This window comes from Chiroxiphia lanceolata, chromosome 17 (genome assembly GCF_009829145.1).
Source record: "Chiroxiphia lanceolata isolate bChiLan1 chromosome 17, bChiLan1.pri, whole genome shotgun sequence".
Lineage (NCBI taxonomy): Eukaryota > Metazoa > Chordata > Aves > Passeriformes > Pipridae > Chiroxiphia > Chiroxiphia lanceolata.
The window spans coordinates 9,544,505-9,568,073 of NC_045653.1; the positions used below are offsets into that span (position 1 = coordinate 9,544,505).

At 43.5% G+C, this 23,569-nt stretch overlaps 2 protein-coding genes across 2 annotated transcripts in view; both read right to left on the minus strand.

The window, feature by feature from the left end:
• Positions 1-915: 915 nt before the first annotated feature.
• Positions 916-4,853, minus strand: RPS21 (ribosomal protein S21). Its single transcript, XM_032704909.1, has 6 exons — positions 4,745-4,853; positions 4,235-4,322; positions 3,127-3,190; positions 2,040-2,111; positions 1,164-1,219; positions 916-978 (listed from the first exon to the last, which is right to left on the minus strand). Exons 2-6 carry the CDS (start codon positions 4,282-4,284, stop codon positions 969-971), a joined length of 252 nt encoding a protein of 83 aa, XP_032560800.1. The 5' UTR covers positions 4,285-4,322; positions 4,745-4,853; the 3' UTR covers positions 916-968.
• A 1,257-nt stretch (positions 4,854-6,110) lies between these two features.
• The window catches only part of CABLES2 (Cdk5 and Abl enzyme substrate 2), a 29,912-nt gene continuing 12,453 nt past the window's right edge, over positions 6,111-23,569 (minus strand). The window contains exons 3-11 of the mRNA XM_032705303.1: positions 15,883-15,954; positions 15,592-15,684; positions 14,783-14,860; positions 13,274-13,382; positions 12,572-12,737; positions 11,717-11,820; positions 11,202-11,308; positions 9,679-9,883; positions 6,111-9,228 (exon numbers count right to left, since the gene is read on the minus strand). Coding sequence (XP_032561194.1) covers positions 9,088-9,228; positions 9,679-9,883; positions 11,202-11,308; positions 11,717-11,820; positions 12,572-12,737; positions 13,274-13,382; positions 14,783-14,860; positions 15,592-15,684; positions 15,883-15,954 — 1,075 coding nt within the window. The 3' untranslated portion in view covers positions 6,111-9,087. The remainder of the gene's footprint in view (positions 9,229-9,678; positions 9,884-11,201; positions 11,309-11,716; positions 11,821-12,571; positions 12,738-13,273; positions 13,383-14,782; positions 14,861-15,591; positions 15,685-15,882; positions 15,955-23,569) is intronic.

A 23,569-nucleotide genomic window follows, 5' to 3' on the forward strand; every position in this document is an offset into this window, starting at 1 on the left:
AAACAAAGCGTGGGTTCATTTTTTCCCCTCTAATTTTAGTATTTAAAAGGTCTCTCTCATGTGCTTTCTGTCTTAAGTTCAATGTGAATTCAATATGAAGCCTCTGTTTTTTGGTCTTTTTAGCTGAGTTGCCACTACTCAAAACATCCAGGAGTTTATCTATTAAAAGTACTATCAGCTCGGAGGAGTACTAGTAAATTCAAGTGTTATCAGTGAGAAGAGAGAATGTGCAGCCAAAGATGTTTTAGGTTATGGCTATGCTAAAACTCAGCCTGCTGAGTTCTGACTGATGAAATTGCTCCTGAAATAAAGGTTTAGTTACGTACTTCATCATGTCCACAAAGAGGCATACACTAAATCCTAATTTACTTCATGATTTGAGAAAAAACTGATTCAATTAAAAAAAATTATTCTCCACTTTTCAACATTGAAGTCCTAAGTAAAAGGGCAAAACTTTTAAGTCTCTCTCACATGGCAAGCAATCTATTAGCATGTAAGTATTCCCAGTTAGTTTTCCATGAATTTCAGTTTCATTAATTTACTTAAACAATGTGCCAATGGCAGAATAAATATTATGACCCTCTAGGGGGGAAAGCCCACTAAACAAAACGAGAAGAATACCCTCAGTTTTTCCACTGAAAAACCAGCAAGCTGAAACGCTCTACTACAGATCAAAAAAGCACTTGGGCTACAACTGCAAAACTTATTAACTCTGGAAAAGAAAGATGACAGTGAATCAAAGAGTGAAGTGGAAATTCTTGAATTTCAACTCTGGCATTGCCTTACAAGCTGATTTATTTTAAGAATTCACAATCAGAATCTGTATATTTTTTAAGACACATCTCTAAGTCTCTTAAGATTAACCATAATAAACCCACTGATGTTTACGAATCGAACAAAAGACACAGCACAATGTAGGTTTGGACTGTTTATTTGACATCACGTGTCCCATACCGAAGTTTCTTCAGTTAGAAGTTCCTAGAAGAAAACGAAATAAACATTGTTATTACAAACCACTTTGCTTCAACAGCTCCAAGTAAATATTTTTGAGCAACTGTGCAATCCTCCTATAAATACAACCTACACACTTGTCATCCTAAAAGCTGGATTTGGGTATGGAAGTTACCCCTGCAAGAGTTACAGGATAAGATAAACACACGTACTTGGAAACAATCCCATCATTTTTTGCCAGGCGCAGAATGGAGTCGTCTGATTCACCCTTTAAGAAACAAAATAAAAATATTCTGAAGTGTCCAAATAATTGCTGACACACATTGAAAAGAGAGGCAGCTGCAGCAGTTAATGCTGGCAGGGAAATGCACAATGCCTTCCACAGATCCTTACATTTTATAGACAGATTAGTGTTTTCAAAATAAACTGTTAATTCTTTGTCATCCTTAAGGATAAGAAACAGTTTTAACTTGATAAAATACACATTTGCATTTACAAGATATACTTTTGGGTATGTGGACTTGTGATGAACTCTAAGAAGCTTCACACCATGTTTAACAACTTGAAGTCACTGTAGTATCCTCTCAAATAATTGTAAACAACAGATAAAAGCCAGATAGTCAGTGTCTTGGTACATTCTTAAAAGAAATCACTTTCATCCTTCAATGATTAAAAAAATATAAACATACATAATACTACAAACCAAAGTATTAAGAAAACAAACAAACAAGAACCCAGAAGAAACTGATTATTCCAACTTAAACTGAGGCACTGGTACAGGTTGCCCAAAGAAGCTGTGGCTGCCCCATCCCTGGAAGTGTCCAAGGCCAGGTTGGATGGAGCCCTGAGCATCCTGGTCTAGTGGAAGGGGTTCAAACTGAATGATCTTTAAGGTCCCTTCCAATCCCCACTGGGGATTCTATGAATTTGTTCACATTTCCCTCTTGTCTTCCACTACCCCCCCAAAAGTTCTTGCTTGAGAATGAGCTGAAGGCACACTGTGTTTTCAGGGCCAAATATACATTTCATTAATTACTAATCAACATGTAAGGAAGCAGAATGATTTTGTAGGTGAGGAAAGCACTCACCATCCTCCGGATCGGGCCGCAAATGGCGTAAGTCTTGAACTGGCCGTTCACTCTGCCTGTCACCTTGTCAACCTGTAATTACAGCCAAGTTACTGCACACAGACTCTTATAAGGTTTTACTCTCTTACATCACACTTGCAAAGTTAAAAACTGCAGAAAAACACTTGCAGTGTTGAGCAACTAAACTACAGAAACTCCGGGCAAATACTGACGTTAGAAGGTCAACTACAGATTATCTTTGCACAGCAAATTTATAGTTAATTCCACAGTGCAGCTATAAAACTTAGTGGATCGCACAGAGTAACAAGAAGTGGTAGCTAAAAAAAAAAGAAATCTGAGTTCTGTACAAAGTTCAGTGTAAAGTCTGCTTGTGGATTTTTCCTACTTTTACAATTTTTTTTCATGTTTCTTTTAACTAAGGTCAGTATTCTGGAAAATTGAACCGAAGGGGGGAAGGGGACAGACTTGTTACATAGTTAGGAAAATCCCCAAGTTGAGAGACATAAATTGTCTCACTTTCTCCAGCTGTTGAGAAATTTAACAGGAAAAATGACTAAACAATATAAATCATGAAATTAAACAGTGTGGTGAACCCTATAATACCAGGTGGGTTTGTTTCCACATTCTGCTCATCTCTGATCCTTTGAAAACAAGAAATAGGGATCACTGAAGGAATTAAGTATTTGCCTTAACATTTACAGGAAATCACAAACAGAGCACTTTTTAAAGTCAGCTAACACAAGAGACTCAGATGTTTAAAAAAAATGGGAACATGGCCTTGTGGTCTCCTATTCAAGAACTAAATCAAGCTCTATAGCTCATGAGCTACAGGAACACTGTGTCTACAGAAATCCTGAAAGGTGAAAAGCAATGAACAAATGGGAAAAAACCCCCAAATCATGCTAAAAGGAGCTTAAATCAACCGGGGCCCACGTGCATTAACTGGGAACCTGCAGGAGTCAAGATCTACTGTGGTTTTCTTTAGTGAATTATTTGAGATGCATCACATGCTGTTTTATTTCTCAACTTCTAGCAGAAGTTTTAAAGGTGTAGCTCTCTCATCACATACTTCTGTTAAGAAACTTACCTCAGAAATATTTATCTGAATGGAAGCATGATCCTTGGCACCAATGATTCGGTTGCTAGCAGAGCTGAGGAATAAAACAAGATATATTTAAACAAAAAGAAAACAGACAGTAACAATGACAAAAAAAGCTACTAAAGCCAAGGCTACAGACAAATTAAAACTGCTCAAGAAATTTAGGCAGTAACAGTTTAAACTTTCAGTACTAAGAAAATTAAAATGCAGCTTTAAGTACATTTAAAGGAAACTTTTACTTGGTAGCATCATGCAGGCCTTGAAAACACAGATTTTTTTTTTCTAAAATGCAAAAGATGCAGCAAACAAGGTAATTCATAAGACTGTAGTTTCTATGCCTTTTTCATTGGAAGCCATCACAGCTGTCAAAAACACTCAAGTTGCAAACTCTCAAAAATTTCAGGTAGTAAATAATATTTGACTTAAATGTAATAAAGTACATATAAATGGTTTATTTGTAATATTTTTTTAACATACACACACTTTTAAAAAGCTTCCTACTGTCCATTTACTACAATACCAAAATTATACTTATGATGTGCTATTGAGATATGTGATTATTTAACAGGTTCACTACCACAGCTTGCAACAGAGCCACAGAAACACTTGTGTGCTACAAACACACACGTTTACTTCTGATGTGAAACATTTTAGGAAGAAATTCTTTCCTGTGAGGGTGGGGAGGCCCTGGCCCAGGTTGCCCAGAGAAGCTGTGGCTGCCCCATCCCTGGAAGTGTTCAAGGCCAGGCTGGACAGGGCTTGGAGCAACCTGGGCTAGTGGAAGGTGTTGCTGCCCCTGGCAGGGGGTTGGAATGAGATGAGCTTTAAGGTCCGTTCCAGCCCAAACCATTCTGTGATTCCATGTGCTGTCACTGCCACCCTAATCATGGCTGGCAGTTTTGGAACAGAAGGTGCAGAGCGTTCTCAACTTTAGTCTTTGTTTTATGTACTTTACACAAGGTACTTAAAAGTACAGAAACTGATGGAAAACATTCCCCACCACCCCCGGTACTCGCTGCTCCAAGAAGCCTCTTTGCAGAGGCTGCACCCGCCTGGGGTCCGTTCCCAGCCCCGGCCCCTCGCGGGCCCCGCTCACCATTTCCGAGGAACATAAAGGTCCACGAACTCCCCGGCGTCGTTCTGCATCTCGTCGGGATCCCCGCTGAGACACTAAGCAGCAATACCTGGAAAAATCATGGAATATCTTGAGCTGGAAAGGACACACAAGGACCACCCAGTCCAAGCCCTGGCCCTGCACAGACACTCCAACACTCCCACCATGTGCCCGAGAGCGAAACGCTCCCTGAGCTCTGTCAGCCTTGGCCCTGGGGAGCCTGTTCAGTGCCCGACCACCCTCTGGGGGAAGGACCTTTTCCCGACACCCAACCTAACCCCCCCAGCCCAGCTCCAGCCGCTCCCTCGGGTGCCGTCCCTGGTCACAGAGAGCGGGGCCGCCCCTCCTGGGGGAGCGGTGAGGTGGTGCCGGAGCCCGGCTGGGCTCCCGGGCCGCGCCCCGGAGCCCGAACACCGCGGGCAGAGCCCCCTCAAAGCCCCCCCGAGCCCCTCGGAGCCCCCGGTCCCGGAGCGCCGCCGCCATCGCTCCCACCTCGCGCGCGGCCGGGGCGGAAAGGGACGGGCGGGGCCGGACACGGAAACACGCGAGGCACGGGAGCGCTTCCCGCTCCGCCCCCGGCGGCACCGCCAGCGGGAGCGGGCACCCGTCCCCGCGGGGACGGGCTGTGCAGACACTGACCCCCGGGCCGCTCGGGCTGTGTCCCCCCGGCTGGGGATCAGGGAGCGGGGGGTGTGTGTCTTTGTCCCGTTCCCCCTCCCCGGGGTCACGGCGCCACGTACCTGCGGGGACTGTCAGGAGACCTTCCAGAACCCACCTGGGTGCGGTGCTGTGGCACCCGCGCCAGGGGACCCTGCCTTGGCACGGGGGGGTGGACTGGGTGATCCCCAGAGGTCCTTTCCAGCCCGAACTATTCTGTAATCCCGTGGCCAGACCACCCCCGGGCCCCTCATGGAAGACTGCTCATGGAAGACTGCTCAAGAAATTTAGGCAGTAACAGTTTAAACTTTCACTACTTAGAAAATTAAAATGCAGTTTTAAGTACATTTAAAGGAAACTTTTACTTGGTAGCATCATGCAGGCCTTCAAAAAACAGAATTATTTTTTTTTTCCTAAAATGCAAAAGATGCAGCAATCAAGGTAATTTATAAGACTGTAGTTTCTATGCCTTTTTCATTGGAAGCCATCACACCTGTGGGCTTCCAGAGAGGGTCCAGCGGGTGCCACAGTGATGATATCTCTTAGGAGAGACTGCAGGAGCTGGGCCTGCTTAGTCTGGAGAAGATGGATAGGGGATCCCATTAGTGCATATAAATATCTCCAAGGCACCTGTGAAGAGGATGGTAGTGATGGGACAAGGATTAACGGGTACAAAATTAATGAGTACAAAGTGAAAGAGGGGAAATTTAGGTTAGATATTAGGAAGAAACTCTTCCCTGTGATGGTGGTGAGGCACTGGAACAGGTTCCCCAGGGAGGTTGTGGATGCCCCAAGGGCAGGTTGGATAAGGCCTTGAGCAACCTGGTCTAGTGGGAGGTGTCCCTGTCCATGGCATGGCATGGCATGCCCATGACTCTCTTAACATTATATGATTCTATGGTACCAGACTCTTTTCAGAGGTGCCCAGTGACAGGACGAAGAGCAATGGCTATAAACAAAAACACAGGAAGCTCCACCACTACATGAGGAAGAACTCCTTTACACCGAGGGTGGCAGAGCCCTGGAACAGCTGCCCAAGGAGGTCGTGGAGTCTCCCTCTCTGGAGACATTCCAAACCCACCTGGACATGTTCCTGTGGCACCTGCTCCAGGTGGATGGACTGCATGATCTCCAGAGGTCCCTTCCAACCCCAACCATTCTGTGATTCCAGAACGAGACATTTGGTTACAAAACATGTACGAAAACAGGTTTTATTTCACAGCATCTTAATTTCACAGAAAGAACAAAAAGAACCCAAAAAACCAAAAAAACAAACTAGGCTACAACTCAGACATTTAAATAATGGAGCATGACAAAACCAGAGCAGTATTGTTTACAGGAAAATGTACAGCCTCTTATCAAGAGAGTTCTCCATGCTGAGCCACCCCAGCAGCACCTTCACACAGCAAAAGACCCCCCCCCCGAGCGTAAACCTGTTTCTCTTCAGAGCAAGAGGAGTTTGGCTGTGAAAACGTAAACCGGCAGATCTGGGTTTTATTTTGGGTCCCACGTTGAGTTTACGAACAGAAAACGTACTAATAGTCCTTTGCCACATGGTGGCAGCTTTTAGGTGAAAAGAGAGAGATTCCCACACAGGACTGCGAGCTGCGCTCTGGAAATGGGAAAAACCAACACACAAACACACAGAGCTGGTGTATCTCTGCAGAAGGGCTGTTTCTGCACAGACACACAAGGTGCCTGATGTACAAGCCCCAGGCTACGGCTCTGGGCAGCATTACCCCAACCCCAGGCTCTGCCAGAGACTGGCACAGCACTCGCTGCCCTGCGTCATCTTTGGCCTGTGCTCCCAACAGCTTTTGAACTCAAGTGTGTGCCCAAGCCAAGTTTTAGAATAACTATTAAGACAGCATTCAGCATTCTGTAATTTAATGCTCCTTATCCTAATTTGTTCTCCTGGAAGAAAACAAAAGCTTACCGGTTTGTGACGTGATTCTGGGAGTGTAATTACAGCCCAGATGGCCACTTCAACTAGACAAACTTCCACTGAATAGAGACTGCAAAGTGTTGCAAACCAAAGGGCAGTTTTTTCCCCTTTGATGGTGAGAAAGGAAAGTTAATTTTGTTACGTAAAACTCTTTGTACACTAAACAAAGAAGTTCCCAGAGAAAAGATATTTTCTCATTTTGTTCATACTAACCAAGCTTTTCTGGAGACACCCTGTGAGAAATTTCTTTGCTCAGTTGTACCTCTGTCCCCTCCACAATGCCTTGAGGAAATGTTGGACCACCTCAGCTGTCTCCACCACTGTTTGCTAATTTGGAGGCTCATTACACACTAGATGTTTAGTACGTCACTATTTCTGCATGCAAGCACAGTTATATTCAGTAGAAAGTTTAACTAGTAGGCGATTTTTAAACCTTTTAGAAGATAACTGGCAAGCTTATTGTCTAAGCTATTAGCTACCTTATGGAGACTGGAAAATCCTTCTGTGTTACAGAAATCACAAGCATATTAAATTTTACACAAATAGTTTGAAGCTACATACAGCTGAACACAGTTACAAAAGAGATAGTCACTGTAACTATTATATATGAAAAATACACTTTGAACCCTACTCAAAGAGGAAGGGGCTCCAGTAAAGTTTGCTGCAATTCTAATGAAGCCAAATTAGCTTCAGACAAAAGAAGGCTGAAGAGCAAAGATTCAGCCTTGGTTTTGGCTACGACCAACATTTAATACAAGGAACAGGAATTTACATTACTTTACATGTTAGATAGCAAGTCCCTGACCTCAGCACAAGGTCTGGTGTTTCATTTAGGAGTCAAACTTAAATTACAAATTTCTCAGTCCAAATAGCCAAGTATCATTTTTGTTCCTTGCAAATGGACACAGTTACTTATAATATTGCTTCAGAAAATAAACCCAAGAGCCAATACCACAGAAGGTTCCAAGTACAATCAAGAATTCGTTCCCGACCTGGATATTTAAAAAAATAAACGAAGGAATAGCCAATGTTCAGAGAAGTTATTTAACCTGTGCGTAGGCTCTAGAGCGCTGCTGGGCACCAGCTGGTGGCTGCTCAGATGTGCAAGAAATGCCAGTTTTATGAGGACCATCACAGTGATGCAACGCTTGGAAGAACCGAGTAAAAAAAGTAGCATTTTAAATACCGAGCATGCTTTGTTTCATTGGCTTCGTTCGGCAGCAGTAACTCTACTGACTTCATACTTGCTCAGAGCACATAAGACCATATATAATACAGTCATATTAAAAAGGTGCTTATTTCAGGCTATGGAACAGTGAAACAAATAAAAACCCTAAATGATACATTTGACAGCAAATTGCTCTTAGTCGAGCGCTCATCTTCCACTGAAGAGTGAATTAGGATGGCAATCACTTCCCAGCTACCTTGTTCAACATGTGGTACTTCATGATAGGTTTTCAAACCATCTTTCCTTTTTTAAGTGAAATGTGTATTTTTAAGGTATTACCAGTAAATAAATTGGAATGGAGTAATTTCAATCTCACTACTTATGGATCTACAGAATCATAGAACAGATGCCCTGTGTATCCTTAGTGCAGATATACTGGAATTGTGTTCCTTCTATGCAAGGCCAATGCAGGTAAAGAATAAATGGCTATACAAATTCAGGATTTCCCACTAAATAACAGAACTAACTTAAAAAGCACTGGTACCAGACCAGCCAGTTTTAGGCACATCTTTAAAAAAATAAAGTATGCATTTCATTAATGTAAAAATGCGAGAAGATTCCTAGAAATATCTGAACTTTATGGTGCACTGGAATGGAAGTGATGCTTCCCTTAGTTTCAAGGAATAGAATAAATGCTTAAAAAAAAAAAAAAAAAAGAAAAAAAGAACCAATACCATAGTATTCTTCATAGGGAAGAGCAGTTTTAGTAAAACCAAAAAGATAAATAAGGAGTAATAAGCAGCCGTGACAGCTGACTGGTGAATATTTGTGCTTTAAACGTCCAAAAGAAAACAAAAAGTTCATTAACTCTTCTCGTACCATCCCCCAGGCTTGGCATCCGTGTCCACAACACACAACTCGACAGTCTGACAACATCCTGCAGCCTTCCAAACAAGCTGGAGCCGCGGCGGGACGCGCACGGCGAGGCCAGTGGCACCTCCACCAGCAGCATCCAGGGATGTGATCCCTGGCACTGCCAGCTGCCCGGCTGGGACGGAGCTTTGGTTAAGACTGTTGCGTGAGCCGTCTGTAATGAGGTAAAACTTGGTTTTCAGGAAGATAAAGGGCCAGTTCCAAAGCTACAAGGACGGTGAATTCGAAACCGATGAGATCCCTTCTGTTGAATCTGAATCTCTCTTCTAGTTTCTGTGGCAGTAACAAAACAAAACAAAGGAGGGGGAGGAAGAATCAGTTAATCCAGATGATTTTAAGGCACTGCTAAATTAAGTCAGCATAAAACAGGAGTCAGCAATGCACGGCCTGAGCTGTACCTACAGAATCAAAATGTGTCGCCAGAGATCAGCTTATCAGCTCAGCTGTGACACCCACACAACGGTTACTGCTTCTCAGGCAAACATATGCAAGTGCAAAAATAACTTTACTGTAGGATCAGGAAGACATTAGCCTGCACCACTCAGATAATTTAATAAATTAAAAAAATAAATCAAGGGCCCTAATGAGACATAAAATTGCCTGAAAAAGCTGGTCTTAAATGCAAGCACGCGCCGCTGAAAATCTTGGCTTTAATGTTTGTCTTCAGCTATGAACTAGAGAGAAGGTTCTGACAACACCTGGAAGAAGTCTGACAGTACTTACATCTATAAGGTGTTTAACTTCGTGTTTCCTGAGATCACTGCTGATCTTGGCTGCGAGCAGAACGCAAGCACCAGCACACAGTTTGCGGTTCTGTTTGTTGAGTTTGCCTTGGAGGACGAGCTTCTCAAAGTAAACATAAGCCATGGAGACAGTAACGGGCTCCAGATTGCACTCTTCACTCAGGTTTCTCATCTCTCTCTTCAAACTGGGAATAGGAAAAAAGATACCCCCCCCCCCCAAACATGACAGCTCTTATGAAATGCTCTAGAGATACTGCAGTATGGCAACTCACAGGAGCATATGGGCAAGACTTCTGTGTGGAAAACCATGACAAGTATTATCCTAGAGTGGAAAAGTCCAGCTGGCAGCAAGCTGGTGCTGCTGCACACACTGATTTAACCTGGCTGGCAACATCCACTGTGGTAGAACAGTTTCTCATCATCTGCCCAAAAACCAGGGCTTAGCTGCCTCACTGACACACAGGCTATTGCTGTATGATTCCTTCTTGGCTTACAAAATGGTTTGTGATTCATATCATGAGACTGAACCACTCTGACCTACAGAAAACCACATCAGAGCTGTGCAGATCACAGCAGTTGCTGTGTAGAGACCTGTCTACTACACACCTTGTGTAAGAGCCAGGTGTGAGGGCGAAGGTAGCCTGGTTTACACACTCCCCACAACAGCCAGCCCTTCACCTCAGCATTAAGGCAGACCTGGAGGCAGTGGTACCTCTCCTGGCTGCCACCCACACTACACCTGCAAGCTCTCTGTGTGAACACATTACTCCAAACAGCTACAAAGAGGAGTATGCAGGACCCTGGCTCAACACAGTCTGCCCAAGCAAGCCTTTACCTGGAGCTGAGTTACACCTGGCCCTGCTGATTCAGCAGAATCACGTTTAAGCTGCTATTTCAGCAGGCCCTGACTACATTAATCACCCTGTAACACCAGCAAGATTACAGCTCTCTGAAGGTGCAACACTGCACCTTGCTGAGGAGTGCCCAGATACATTTACTGGAAGCTGAGAAATTCTGTGTGACGTTCACAAAATGTTCTTCTTTACCAAGACTCCCCAGATCTAACACCCTTTATCCTAGAATCTTGTTACAGGCCATTATTATCAGTGAGTCTGGTAATTGAAAGGCAAAAATAGCCAGAGGGCTCAGAAGCCAATCCAGTTGGAGTGGGAGTGCACTGTAGCCAAGCAATCAGGTTACAAGTGTTTGCTTCAAAGCTAATGCTGCTTCACTGTTAATTGGATGGCAGTGTTAGTACCCCACAGTAGGTGAAACAAAACCCTTCTAGGTAGAACTGTGAAAACCAACTGCTAGCCTTTCTCAGCACCCTCAACATTCCTGTACAGGGCTGTCACTCTACAGTCAGCTCAACTGGCAACAGGAGATTAGTGTTTAATCATATATGCTATTAATAGATGTAGTATTTGCTCCATACAAGTGGAAGATAAAAGCAGCCTCGTGCAGTGTAGATGATGTTCTCATTACTCAGTGCTTATTTCTTACCTCCTAATTTTGCTCAGTGTCAACTTAATATGAGGAAACTTCTCTCTAAAGGTTTCATTCATATCCTTTTTAAGGTCTGATGGTTTCACATATTCTATGACTGTAGTCTGAAACACAAGAGGCAAAATTTATCATTTGTCTTGTGAACAGGACTGACAACCGAAGAAATCTTCCAAGGACACTAATGCAAAGGCAAACCTGAGTTTTATTATTCACAATTTAACATTTCTGAAATGTCCTAAGGTTAATAGATCATGTTGAAGCCCAACTACAGACAGTCTTAAAACTAGTAAGCAAATGGTTACAAGAAGTAAATGACAACATGAAGATAGGTGCCAGGTTGGCCCTCAACAAGTTCACTGTACAAACTCAACTGTTTGTAGTTTTCCCAATCAATTATCAGAAAAGACTCAACTTTTTCTTCCTAGAGGAATTTTTCTTCCTCAAGCAAATTCTTTATAGGAGGATCTTCCAGGCACTCACTTGCTCCCTGTTCAGGAGTGCCAGTCACTCACCATGTAAGAGGCAAAGATGAGAACACGTTTATGTTTTCCACAGGGCCACTGAGGATCATCCAGAAGATTTGGATCATACTCTGCAGCTTCCCCAGCTTCACTTCCTGAGGGAATAAGGAAAGCACATTGGGTCACAAGATACAGAGCTTTAAGTTCCCCGTTTCCTCTTTAAAAAAGTTTTCAGGCAGCAAACACTAAGTGTTGACAGATCTCATAATATGGGTAAACTTCAGCTACAGTCACATGTTTGCATTTGTAAATGTACCAGTCAGGTTTTAAAATGATTAAAAAAAAAACCCCCAAATAAGCTCTTTCTCAACCATGTGCCTGATGCACCATTTCAGACTTAGAGCAAACTGAGTTTGCCACCTACAAATATACCCAGTAAACAACAGCACAAGACTGAATTCTTTTGCCTATATCTAACAGACAGCAGAGTTGTCAGGTTTGCTCTTTTACACGAGAAAAGGGATTCTTGGCACAAACTCTTTGGCTTATGCATTGTTCCTGTGCTAGAAGGCAAGGAGAACCACCTGGATCCATGTACACCAGATGTTTCTTAGTGAGTAATATAAAACTACATTTCCAAGGAAAAGCTTTGTGCTCCTTGGATGGCATAATCAGAACTAGGCCATATATATGGAGCATGTATGGAACATATGGAAGTCTCACTCCTAAGGCTCATCATTTAGACTTCACTAATGAGCCTTCTTTATTAGGCTCTGCTAAAACCAGTCTCCTTCCAGCTGCAGCAAATCCATCCCAAAAACGCACTGACCGCTTGCAATTGTCTCAGACAAATCTGTGCCTTTTCTGCTGTGCATGAGAGATGACAGAGCTGGTGCCTGTCCTTACCAATGTCTGTCCCTGCTGGTATTGTTTTTGCTGTCACAGGTTTGTATCTTGATCCAGGAAGACTCCGTGGAGCACTGGCTCGACACAAGGGAACAGCACCGTAGCCGTCGGCTTTGCGAACAACCAGAGCATTGGTTGGGTACAAGAATTTTGCATAGGACACAACCTGAAAGAAGGGGGGGAAGTTTACTGAAAAGCCTATTTCCAGACATCTAGGATTTTCCAACTCAGAGAGCTCCTGGAGTTTGTACTTGGGAGTTGGGACCTTGAAACTGTGGGACGGGAAGAAAGGGAAAAGTTGGATGAGGTATGCCTTGTTTCCACAACTTCAGAATGGAAGTGTTTTAGGAGATTTGGTGGTGTGGCAAAGGGGAGAATCACATCAGTAAAATTCTGGCAGTACATAAATTTCACTAAAGGGGTTTAAATTTGACCCATATTTCTATCAAAACATCACTCACATGTTGCCCAAGATAGCAAAGTCAAATCAGTTCTCCAGAATGGAGGCAGAAGTGATCACAAGCTTCAACAGCCTTCTCAGAAGAAACATTATCACAGGTCAGAATTTCAAACTAAGGATCTAAAACTTCCACTGGTGTGAAAAGCCATAGCTTTCACTTTATGGATAGCAAAGCACTGCATAAATTAAGTGACTTGTCCCAGTATGAAATGGTTCTAGGGTGAAAAAATAAGTGTCCTTACCTTGCCATCAGCACCCAGCTCTACTCCTTCCAGTCCAAGCACCATCTCAGTGGAGACTGAAACTCCCCCAGAAGGATGTCGCTGCTTCTGTCCCTCCATTTTCAGATCACTAAATGCAGGTAAGAAAGGGCACTATTACAAGATGCAGCACAAGCCCAGTTTCCTCTGTGGCAAACCCCAGTTCCATTCCCTAGATATAGCCAACAACCAGGTCAGAGTTCTCTTGTGTGGGAACAGGGCAACCCCTCAGTCCCACCTCAGAGAAAGCATGAATTTTTAACTACTCTCTTCAAAACTTGGAGTTGTTAATCTCATTTTAATGCAAATCTGTACCAATACACCTACCAAAACTTAACTTTCTGATATGGTCTTTCTGCACAAGACCACACCATTCCTAACACACTAATGCTCGAACACCTCACAGCAAACAGGACATACATTACTAGATTTCCAGGACTAGAAACTTGCCTTTCAAGTGCAATTTCCCAACCCCTGTGCACACAAACTCAAATTAAGAATAAAGCTGCAGGACTTTGTGTCAGCGATGGCAACACGCGGCTTTGTCACCGATATTCCAATCCAAAAAAACAGCTTTCAGTTGAAGAACTGCCCAGTGCTCAGAACTGCTCTGAAATAGCTCCAGTGACCTCGCTGCCTTTCTATTATGTGAGGGAATATTTTCCCATCAACTATTTTTATGGCAATGTATTTGCATACAATACAATTCCCACCACTAAGCATCCGTTTCCTTTGTCCATAAGTTACGTACAGGACAGAAGTGACAACACAATTGTTTTGCCAGAATTGGATCAGAATAGAATTAGTATTTTCTATGGTATATTTGCAGATTGGAGATCTTCACAGAAGCAACTTAAACTTCACAAGGAGAGATGCAGGGAAATCCAGTTTGCAGATTTTGTTTCTCGTAAGTGATCAGACTGACAGTTGTATGCAGAAATGTAGTCCAAACACTAAAAGCAGTTTGAATGACTCTAAACTGTTTCTGCTTTTCTTAGATTGCAAATAGTGACATTCATGGCTTAGAGCTGAGAAATAGAAGAGCATCTTAAACTTACTTAGGTGTAAATTCACTATAAACCCCTGAGGGTTTCCATTGAAGGCAGCAGCATCCTTCCGTGATGCTCCCTGTGTGTTTTTGCTCATACCTGACCACCTTAGGAGTACAGAAAATCCTACACAGCAACCAATCACACCATCTATTCAAAGCTGATTTCAGAGATTTTACAGGACTGGAGTGCTTTAAAATGTCAGTAAACACTGGAAGAACAGTCTACCTTTTCCACTGTTTTTCGTCTGAATGAATGCTTCGACACTGTGGCAATATCTGGTTTTACAGCTCTGACAGCAAGTCCTTGTCCTAACCCATGAATGGTAAGTTAATTAACTTCACCTGCTTCAAAAGAGGAGACCTATAGCAACGATACTCATTTCAAAAGATCTTTTGAAACAACAGACCAGACACTTCACAAAGCAGTTCAAGAGACTCACCTGATCCGTAAACCCTCCCCGTAAGGTAGGATAGAAAAAGCCACGCACAGTGTTCGTTTAGCACAGATTAACACTATCCTGTAAGCAGATGGGAAAAAATCAGGACATGAATTAAGATCCAGAAGTTACAGGGCAGCATTTTACGCAACATGAACACAAGACTCTTCTTGTCTTGCTCTGCAAGTCACATAGACCTTGCTATGTATGTTATGTTTTCAGAAAGCAGCAGAAGAGCAGAGGTTTCATGCTGACCCTGCAGGTCCTTGGGGTTAAGCTCTGTATAAAACTCCAGCCTTCAGTAAGTGCCGTCACCTTGGGAACTCCTCAAAGGAGAGTCTTCAAATATATATCTATATTTACGTAATTTTTATATAAACCTTGTGGAAAGATGTAGATAATATTTTACATTTAGATGAAACCTCACACTTCTGTTAATAATAAACATGAACACAGCCGCCCCTTTCTCTTCTGCTCAGCAACTGAGCCAAGAATTCAGCTAAACCAAGTCATTCTCCTTAAATCCTCCTCAGCTCTGACCTCTCTGTGTGTGAGAGATAAGGAAGGTGTTAAGAGAGAATGATATAACCTCCTCCAAGTAGGATGGCAGAACCACCAGTGTATTGCTGCAAACATAGCAGCTATGAGCACCTAATGCCTTTGATAGAAGTCTGTATAAAACTAACAAGACCCCAAGGACATCCCTTTATTCCCACTGATATTAAATATCTAGCTCCATGGAACGGGAATCTGCATCTGGGCACATCCTATTGCACCTGAGCACAGGGGGAACCTTGATCTCCACAAGTTACCTGCTGTTTTTGGTGTCATACTGCCTCATGTTCTTGATGAAGTGCATCTTCTTCAAACTTCTGTGTCTCGGAGACCCAGATATATGCTTGGTTCTGCAACGACAAAAAGAAAAACAAAAAGAAAACCCCAAAATCTGTTAAGTGCTCCGACAAAAAAAAAAGTCATGCCAGTTGTATGATCAGATGGCAGCACTAGCATGCAGGACCTCAGATATTGGCGTGGAAGAGGGTGGAGGGAGGAGAGGACTGCATGCAACGAGTTGAGATTAATGCTGCTTTTGAAAAAAGTACCTTCGTACACTGGCATATTCCACTATGTCTTCTAAAAAGTCTAGAGAGCAGCGCTGGGAGATAAAACGCCTTCTGTAAAATGTACAACACCACGAAGAGTGAACAATATTAGTTCATGGCCTCTGAGTTTATGAACTGCAACAGATCTACGAGCTCTTAGGACAAATGGCAGGTTTTCTGGAATTTTTTGTTGTTGTTGTTGCAAGAGTGCTTAACTAAGAGTTTGAAGTTCCTAAAAAGGCCAAGAACTTGTCTCCCCCTCCAGGACCCTTGAAATATGTATTTACACCAACTTCATTAACAAGAGCATTCACTGCTGTCCACAAAGAAGAACACCTACCACTACATTAAACATCAAAAAGCTTCCAAACATCGATTTAAAATCTGACAAGATATGTCGCAAAAAGCTCCCCCCACCAAAGCAAGGGAACAAGTAATTTTTAATTAATTTATGTTCAGACATAGGTATATCTGTATGATGACCAAACATCTGTGTGTCTTCTCAATTCAGAACCCTTGTCTCCAGCTGCAGGAGTCAGCAGACTGAGAGCCTGCAGCTCAATAAAACTGACAGATCTCTCCGGAAAACAATAGAGAGGGTTATTAAAGGAAGCAAAAAGTATTTGGCACACATCTGAAGTCCCAGAATGGAAGATGCAAGAATAATAGTAGGAATCATGTGAGTTAGTGCAACAGTAATAGGATATTACGTTTAAGCAAAAAAAATAGACTTTGCCAAAGTAAGATACATTATTTTTGTCCAAGTGAAGTCCTTCTTTGTTATAGAGATTTACAAATGAATTGTGCAACTATGACTGCAATTTCCATAGAACAATGCACTCAGATTAAACCGCCACCAGCAAAATGCTGACGCCACAACTGAGAATCCATATTTTCTACTTTTTTTTTAAGCATACATTGTGCTACACTTTTAGCACAAGCCATGTGTGTTCAAATCCAAGGTTTTCTTCCCAAGTGACACAGTAACTCAACTAACAGTAACTCAACTGCCACAAAGGTCAGTGTAGAAGCAGCACAGGAGACAAAAGTTGCAGGACTCTGGTTTGACGAAATCTACTTATGACAAAAAAATAAAAATCAAACTTTAAACTGCATCAGAGCAGACTCTCAGCCGTTCAGGCATTCTTAAAAGAAAGAAAAGCCCATGACTCAAACAGGTAGGAGGATGAACAATTAGTGTCCATTTCTGTAAACACAAGAGAGGTAAATCCTCCCACAGGACTAACACCTTCAGTATTGCTAGAAACAGCCTCCTACAAATCAACAGCCATTAAGGTGCTGCTGGAGAACATTCCTGGCACAGCTTCAACACCCTTCACCAGCACTTCAGTTTTAAAATTATTATTGTTCTTTTGCTTTTCAACAAGAACAGCACAGGAGCATTTAATGCTTTCACAAACATATGGTTCTCTAGTCTATGTTGCCATCTAAAATGCAATAAAAAACCCTTCACAAAATGAGGAGGTGATCACAAACCTCCTGGCACAAAGGCAGCCGGTAACATCCACAGATTTCCTCCCCTCCCATGGGAGACCTGGCTGGATGGAGACAGAAGGACGCCATGTACGGCAAGCAAAGGGAAAACACAGCCAATGCCAACAGGCACTGGTACAAAAAAAGCATGTAGTTCTGTAAAAGGATGCTGCTGAAACAGGATGGATTGGGAGAGCCACAGCTAGAGCCTCACTAACTCCACAGTGCTGCAGATGCAACCACCCCCACTGTCAGCACAGGATCTCCAAGGTGGAGACCCATCCAGGGTGTTACACTTCTGAACACCGCCCTGTTTTCTCAGTAACAGGGACAAGAGTGACAAACACCTGAGGTTGGTGCTCCGAGAGCATATCTGGAAGTAAAACCCTGATGCAGCAAAGGGAAGATCCCACCCCTTGACTCAGAACCACAATGACTCATCCCCACTCTGCCAACAGGAAACTTCATTTTTAGCTACACTTGTAAATAATTTCTGTCCTCAGCGAAGCTGTCACCTTGAAGGAGTCCCTGATGCTAAGCATGACATTCTCTCTCAAACCTAAAAATGGAGTTTACATACAGAACTCTCACTAATCCAGAGAACTTGAAATAGTTTCTATGCTCAATCCAACATTTTACAGCAACCCAGCACCCTCACCGCAGTCTGAGACTCACTAGTGCAGTACTTGGAGTATGCAGCAAAATTTAACACTTTTTGAGGAGTCTTATAAATATACACACACACACACACCTGCTTTAGTTTGAGTGTTCTTCTCATGCCACCAACTCACACTTGAACAACAGGCTGCCCAGGATGGCTCCAGTGACACAAAAATGTTGAGTCACCTATCCCATGCTAGGCAGCTTCATCTGGGATAACACTTCTTGCTTATGGCCTGATCCACTGGAATTCAAAGGATTTTAAGTAGTTTACACAGTGTGTCTGTTGCTAAATGCAACCTAAATACTAAGGATACCAACATCTCTACATATGCTGTGAGTTACCTTACACAAACCCTTACCCATGTGCGACCTGACAATTAGAAAGTGAATGTTAAAATGTTTATGGGTTCCATGATTCCAGGGGCTGTAATTCCAACAGTACCCTAAAGAAAGTTCAAACGTGCCTGTTTGCCAGTACCAGCTGTTGCCCTGATAAGCTATATAGGGTTTGGTTGGTTGTATGTCCTTGGCCAGGAGTCACTTTCGGTTGCTTCCCTTTGTTTCAGGAGCCAGTAAAGGCCAAAGCAGGACCCTCCTGTATCATTAAAAACAGCAACTGTGTTTACACAGCCAGCACCTGGAGGGGACCTACCAAGAGAGAAAACATACACACACACGCACCACATGCCCAGAGATAAGGGGCTATCAAGCAGAGGAATTCTGGATTATGCCTTGGTTTGTTATCTCCATGTGCACACAGGGACTCACACAATCCAACACTGCTGCCAAGTCCTGTACGAGCTAAACACGCACTTTAAAAAAGCCCACAAAACCCCCTTATGTTCAGAGAAACCACAACAAATTACGTTCAGAGCTACATTTTGACTCCTGCCCTGGGAAGCAGTAGGCAGCCCACACATTTATCCTTTCTGATGGATCTCCCGCCAAGGAAACCCAACTTTTGAGTGGTTTCAGCTTCGGAGTTGTCCTCTTCTGGTCCTGCCCACCAAGCACTGGCAGAGAAACTCTCTGCAGAGGGTGAACACTGGACAAGCAGCACATGGGATCTCCAGCCCCAAGGTTGACACAGCTCTTAAGTGCTCGCAGGAGAACAGGACACAGCTAAGAGCAATCTATGTATAGCACTGGTAATCCCTACACTTCCCCTCTTGTAAATTGAAAGGAAAAAGCTGGTTAAGTCACAGCTCCAGATTAAAGAGCACTGACCTTTCTGATGGCTTGCCAAGAGTATTTTCCAGCTTCCCACCTACAATGGGCTACCTGCAGACACCCAAGAGGACAAGGATAAAGTCTGGGGATGTTGCTGTAGTTGGAAGCCCAAGTTTCTGATTCTTTAGCAGGATATTATAGTTGAATGTAAGAGATGCTAATCCTGTGCTATCAGATGTGGTTTCAGGCTCAGACAAGCCTCTTCCATTCCTGCTTCTGGGCCATTATGTCCTCTAAGGGACAGTGGGGCAGCCCTTTGGGCACCCAAGACCCTGCTCAGCACTCCCAGGTTCTGCAACAAACAGCCCTCAAAAACTCATTTTAACCCCTTAATGTTGGGCCTTAACCCCTAATACTGGGCCTTACAGTGGCCAATGATCTTTCTTAAACCTGTGTGCAGCTGCCATTTGGCCATTTTGAAGCTCCTTTCCCTTTTGCCCTTCTGATTCCTGCATTTCTGCCACAGCAGGTGAACGGACCAGGGGGCCTCGCTCCCTCCTGAAAGGTGAAACTGGAAGTTTCTAAAACCTCACTGGGATTCTCCCCCCATCCTGATTAACCCCCACCCCTCTGAGGGACAGGCTTGCACCCTGAGCCCACCACATAGCTGGAGTTCAATCCATGTTCAGCTGCACCCTGAGTTCACCTCCTGCCATGACTTCTCACCCTCATCACTTCCAGCATCACCAAGCCCTGTGACAAAACCATTCAAAGATGCTGCAAGAGCTGGACAGTGACATGGACAGAGACCTGCTCCAAAGGGCCCTGCAGGGTGGATTTGTTTCAGATGGAGCTGCATCCCTCCCCCTGCTGATGCTGCTTATTGTACCCACGCAGGCACACACCCCAGGCACTGGACTAAAATTAGCAGCAAGGCTGATATCCTCTGTTGCTCTTTAGCCATCCCTACTGCTAATAGATGGGTGGCATGGGGGAGGTCAAGGATTTTTAATTACTGTGTAAAATTAGGGCCTAATAGAATTTGGTTTCCTATTTCTCACTCGAGTTGTATTTTAATGAGATGTCCCTTTGTAAGGTCCTTTACAGGCTTCAGTACAATCACAGCTGTCAAGAGGCTGAGTTATTATAACAAGGACAAAAATAATTTATTGGTTTTTGGAAGCACTAGCTTAGTAACAACTGTCAAAGGCAATTTACACAAGAAATCCAGATCCCAAATCCTGTTTACAATAGGAAGACATACCTGTCAGATTTGTTTTTCCAAGACATACTTTAAAGATTAAGCTGTATTGTTTTCATTCCTTACAGGCAAGCCAGCAAACAGATATGAACCCTTGCTTGGGTTTCAGTAGGTAAAACACAGGCATCACGGGATTGAGAAAACTAGTCCCAGTTTTTAAACTTACTTTTTAACAACAGCCATTTCTTATGCTGCCCAGGAGACATTTAATGTTTCCAGGCTTGCATCCCAGAGTGTGGGAGTGGGAGCATCCCTGTTCTGCTGTCAGTGCCCTGTGCCTCTCCACCCTCGGCGCTCACATTAATGAGTTTCCTGCTAAAAAGCAGATTGAGTACAGCTCACTGGTAGCAACAAGTTCTCAGTAATTAAAGCAAAAACGAAGTCAGTCATTTATACTGAATCACATCAAAACCATGTCTTTGTTAAACAAATGACTTCACAAGGAATCTGTACCCTGAAGTGCCCAGCACCGTGCATGCCACCTTCATGGACAGATGGTTTCAGCTCTGATGTTCATTAAGAGGCAGTGGCAGAGAAGACACTTTGCATCACCAACAGTAAGCACAGACCTCAGCGCTCCTGCTTCACAAAGTCAGCTACTCGCTGTTTTATGGCACCACAAACGTGCAGTTTGGATTGCAGGCCACCGTCCCAGGAGCTCTTTCTGACATTTGTTTAAGTATCAGACTGCCAGAGAATAAATACAAGTCTCACAGTGGGGGTAGTTTAACTTATTCCTCCAGTAATCTTAATTTTAGAGAGTAAACTGAAATCAGCCACATGAGCACGAGAAGTACTTTCAGGCTTCAGAGCAGGTCCCTCTGTGAGACCTCAGGAGGAGGGAAGAGGTCTAATTCCTTCACCTTTGTGTTCTTATGCAACGTTTGTTCGCAAAACTGAAAGGGCACAAGGGGCTTTCCTGCTGGTCCCAAACACTGCACTGCTGCACTCCTCCAACACCAGTAAAGCCACATGCAAGGCAAGAATGTGTCACAGCCTGTGGGACAGATGAGAAGGAACAGAATTGAAGTATAATTTGAATGAAGGTGGAGGCAGAGTAAGTGGGAAGCTCACTAAGCCTGGAGAGTTTTAAATACTAACAAGGCAAGAAATTAGATAATCTTCACAGCAGCTGCTACTTCACTGCTGATTCACAACCACATATGATTAAGACCTAATAGAAAACGAGCTTTGTATTCATTGTGTTTCATAAATCATATTGCTTTGGTGCTAAGAGTGTTTAGACAATCCAAGGATAAAACAATGCCTTCCAGTAAGCATTGTGAAAGCCAGCTGTTACAACAGAACCACCAAACCAGATGTAAGGTTTGCTGTGCCCAGAGCCCGATCCTAAACTCCCTGCTGCTTCTCACAAAGCAGATTAGATGTGCTGGCCAGGACACCACCAGTATTTCTCCGGATTTCTATCAGTTTCTGGAGGTGTTCTTAGCTCACCAACCTGGTTCCCTTGTGCTCTTGTGCTCTGCTTACTAAGCACTGAACTGCTGACCAAAAGAGGCATGTGAAATGCAAAGTGTGTCCTTGCTGACACTATGGGCATTATGCTAGAAATATTCATGCACTTCACTGAGAGATGATGCTGTCATTTCATCATGTGCCTTGTTAAATAAAAGCCTTCAGCACAACAAAAATCCCGAGTTAAAAAAAAAAAGAAAAAAGGGGGAAAAAGAAAAGAGAAGCTTTTAATTGGGAAGGAAAATTTAAACCAGGCAACTGGACAAAACCCAGTGAAAGCACGTTTAGAGAGGTCTCACAGTGTTTTTATGGGCAGTTGGTTCTTCCCACTGCATCAGGCATCCCCTCCAACCCACAGTCAAGAGGCTGCAGCCTCACCAGGGCAAAATTTTATGCTTAATTGTAGCAACCACAACAGAGCAAGTGCAAATCTTGCTGTTGAGCAAGCAGCTCTGACCAGCAGCAGTTCAGCCTGTGCTGTGGGGATTCCAGAATGAAACAGCTACCCAGCTCCGAGGCAGGTCTGCAGCTGGGGTACACCTTGGGTACCACCACACTGAGTAAGGGCTGGAACAAGGGGAGCATTCCCTGGAAAGGGGAGAGGAGCCTTGGCAGTGGGGTCAGCCAGAACCAAGCTCTTAGTTTTAAAAGACTCAGTATGTCTCGTGAATCAGAGGGGGCTGCCCTGTGAAACACTTTGCTTTGCTTGCACTTACCAGACCAGATAAAGTTTCTTCATTGAACACCTTTTCCAGGGAGTGAACTATAATGATTTAAGTAGGTTAAATACACAACAGTTATAAACCAAAGGTTAGAGGAGTTTAAAGCTCTGTGTTTGAAGAGCTGGCCTGAAAGAGTGGCTTTAGCTGAGCACTCTCCCTCTGCAGTCACCTGCTCTATCAACAATATCTCATGCTCCTTAAAGAGCCCAAGTTTCACTGTGCATTTTCTAAACTCAAACCACAGAGCCTGATGACTTCAGAACAACCTTCAAAAGAGGGCTCGAAAACATCTTCAAGCTCACTCAGCCTGACAGCCTCACAGCTTTAACTGGCTGACAGATGGAAAACAGGAGGAACACAGGGTTTAATATACTATATATAACTAAATAATTACATTTAATATACTAAATATAGCTAAAAAACCCATAATGCAGGAAATAAAAAATATATTTAATAGAGAATTTTGCGAGTCACTTCCTCTCCATCTGTTTTATTTTCCCTTTCAAACCAAAGAAACCATACCCAAACCCAGAGCAGAAGAGCTTGTCTGTGGCTCAGAACTACTTCTTAGAATGGAAAGCAGAGATTCTTCCATCCCTGCCCCATCCTACAGTTCACAGTAAATTACAAAAAGCTGAGAACCACTGCTAGTAACTCTTCTGAACCAGCTCAGTCACAGTGCCAAGAGCACACATAGCCCTGATGGAGGAGCTTCACCCCCACCTGGGCGAGATGTCCATCCCTGCCAGCTGGAAAAGCAGATCCAAATTTGGGCAGCCCACGTCTCTGCAAGTATCAAAGAGGACTTTGCGGCTAAGCAGAGTTATGGCAAAGACACTGACAACCTAAAAGTGTCCTTCGTGCACCCACAGTACTCAGCTGCTGCTCAGCGCGAGTTCTG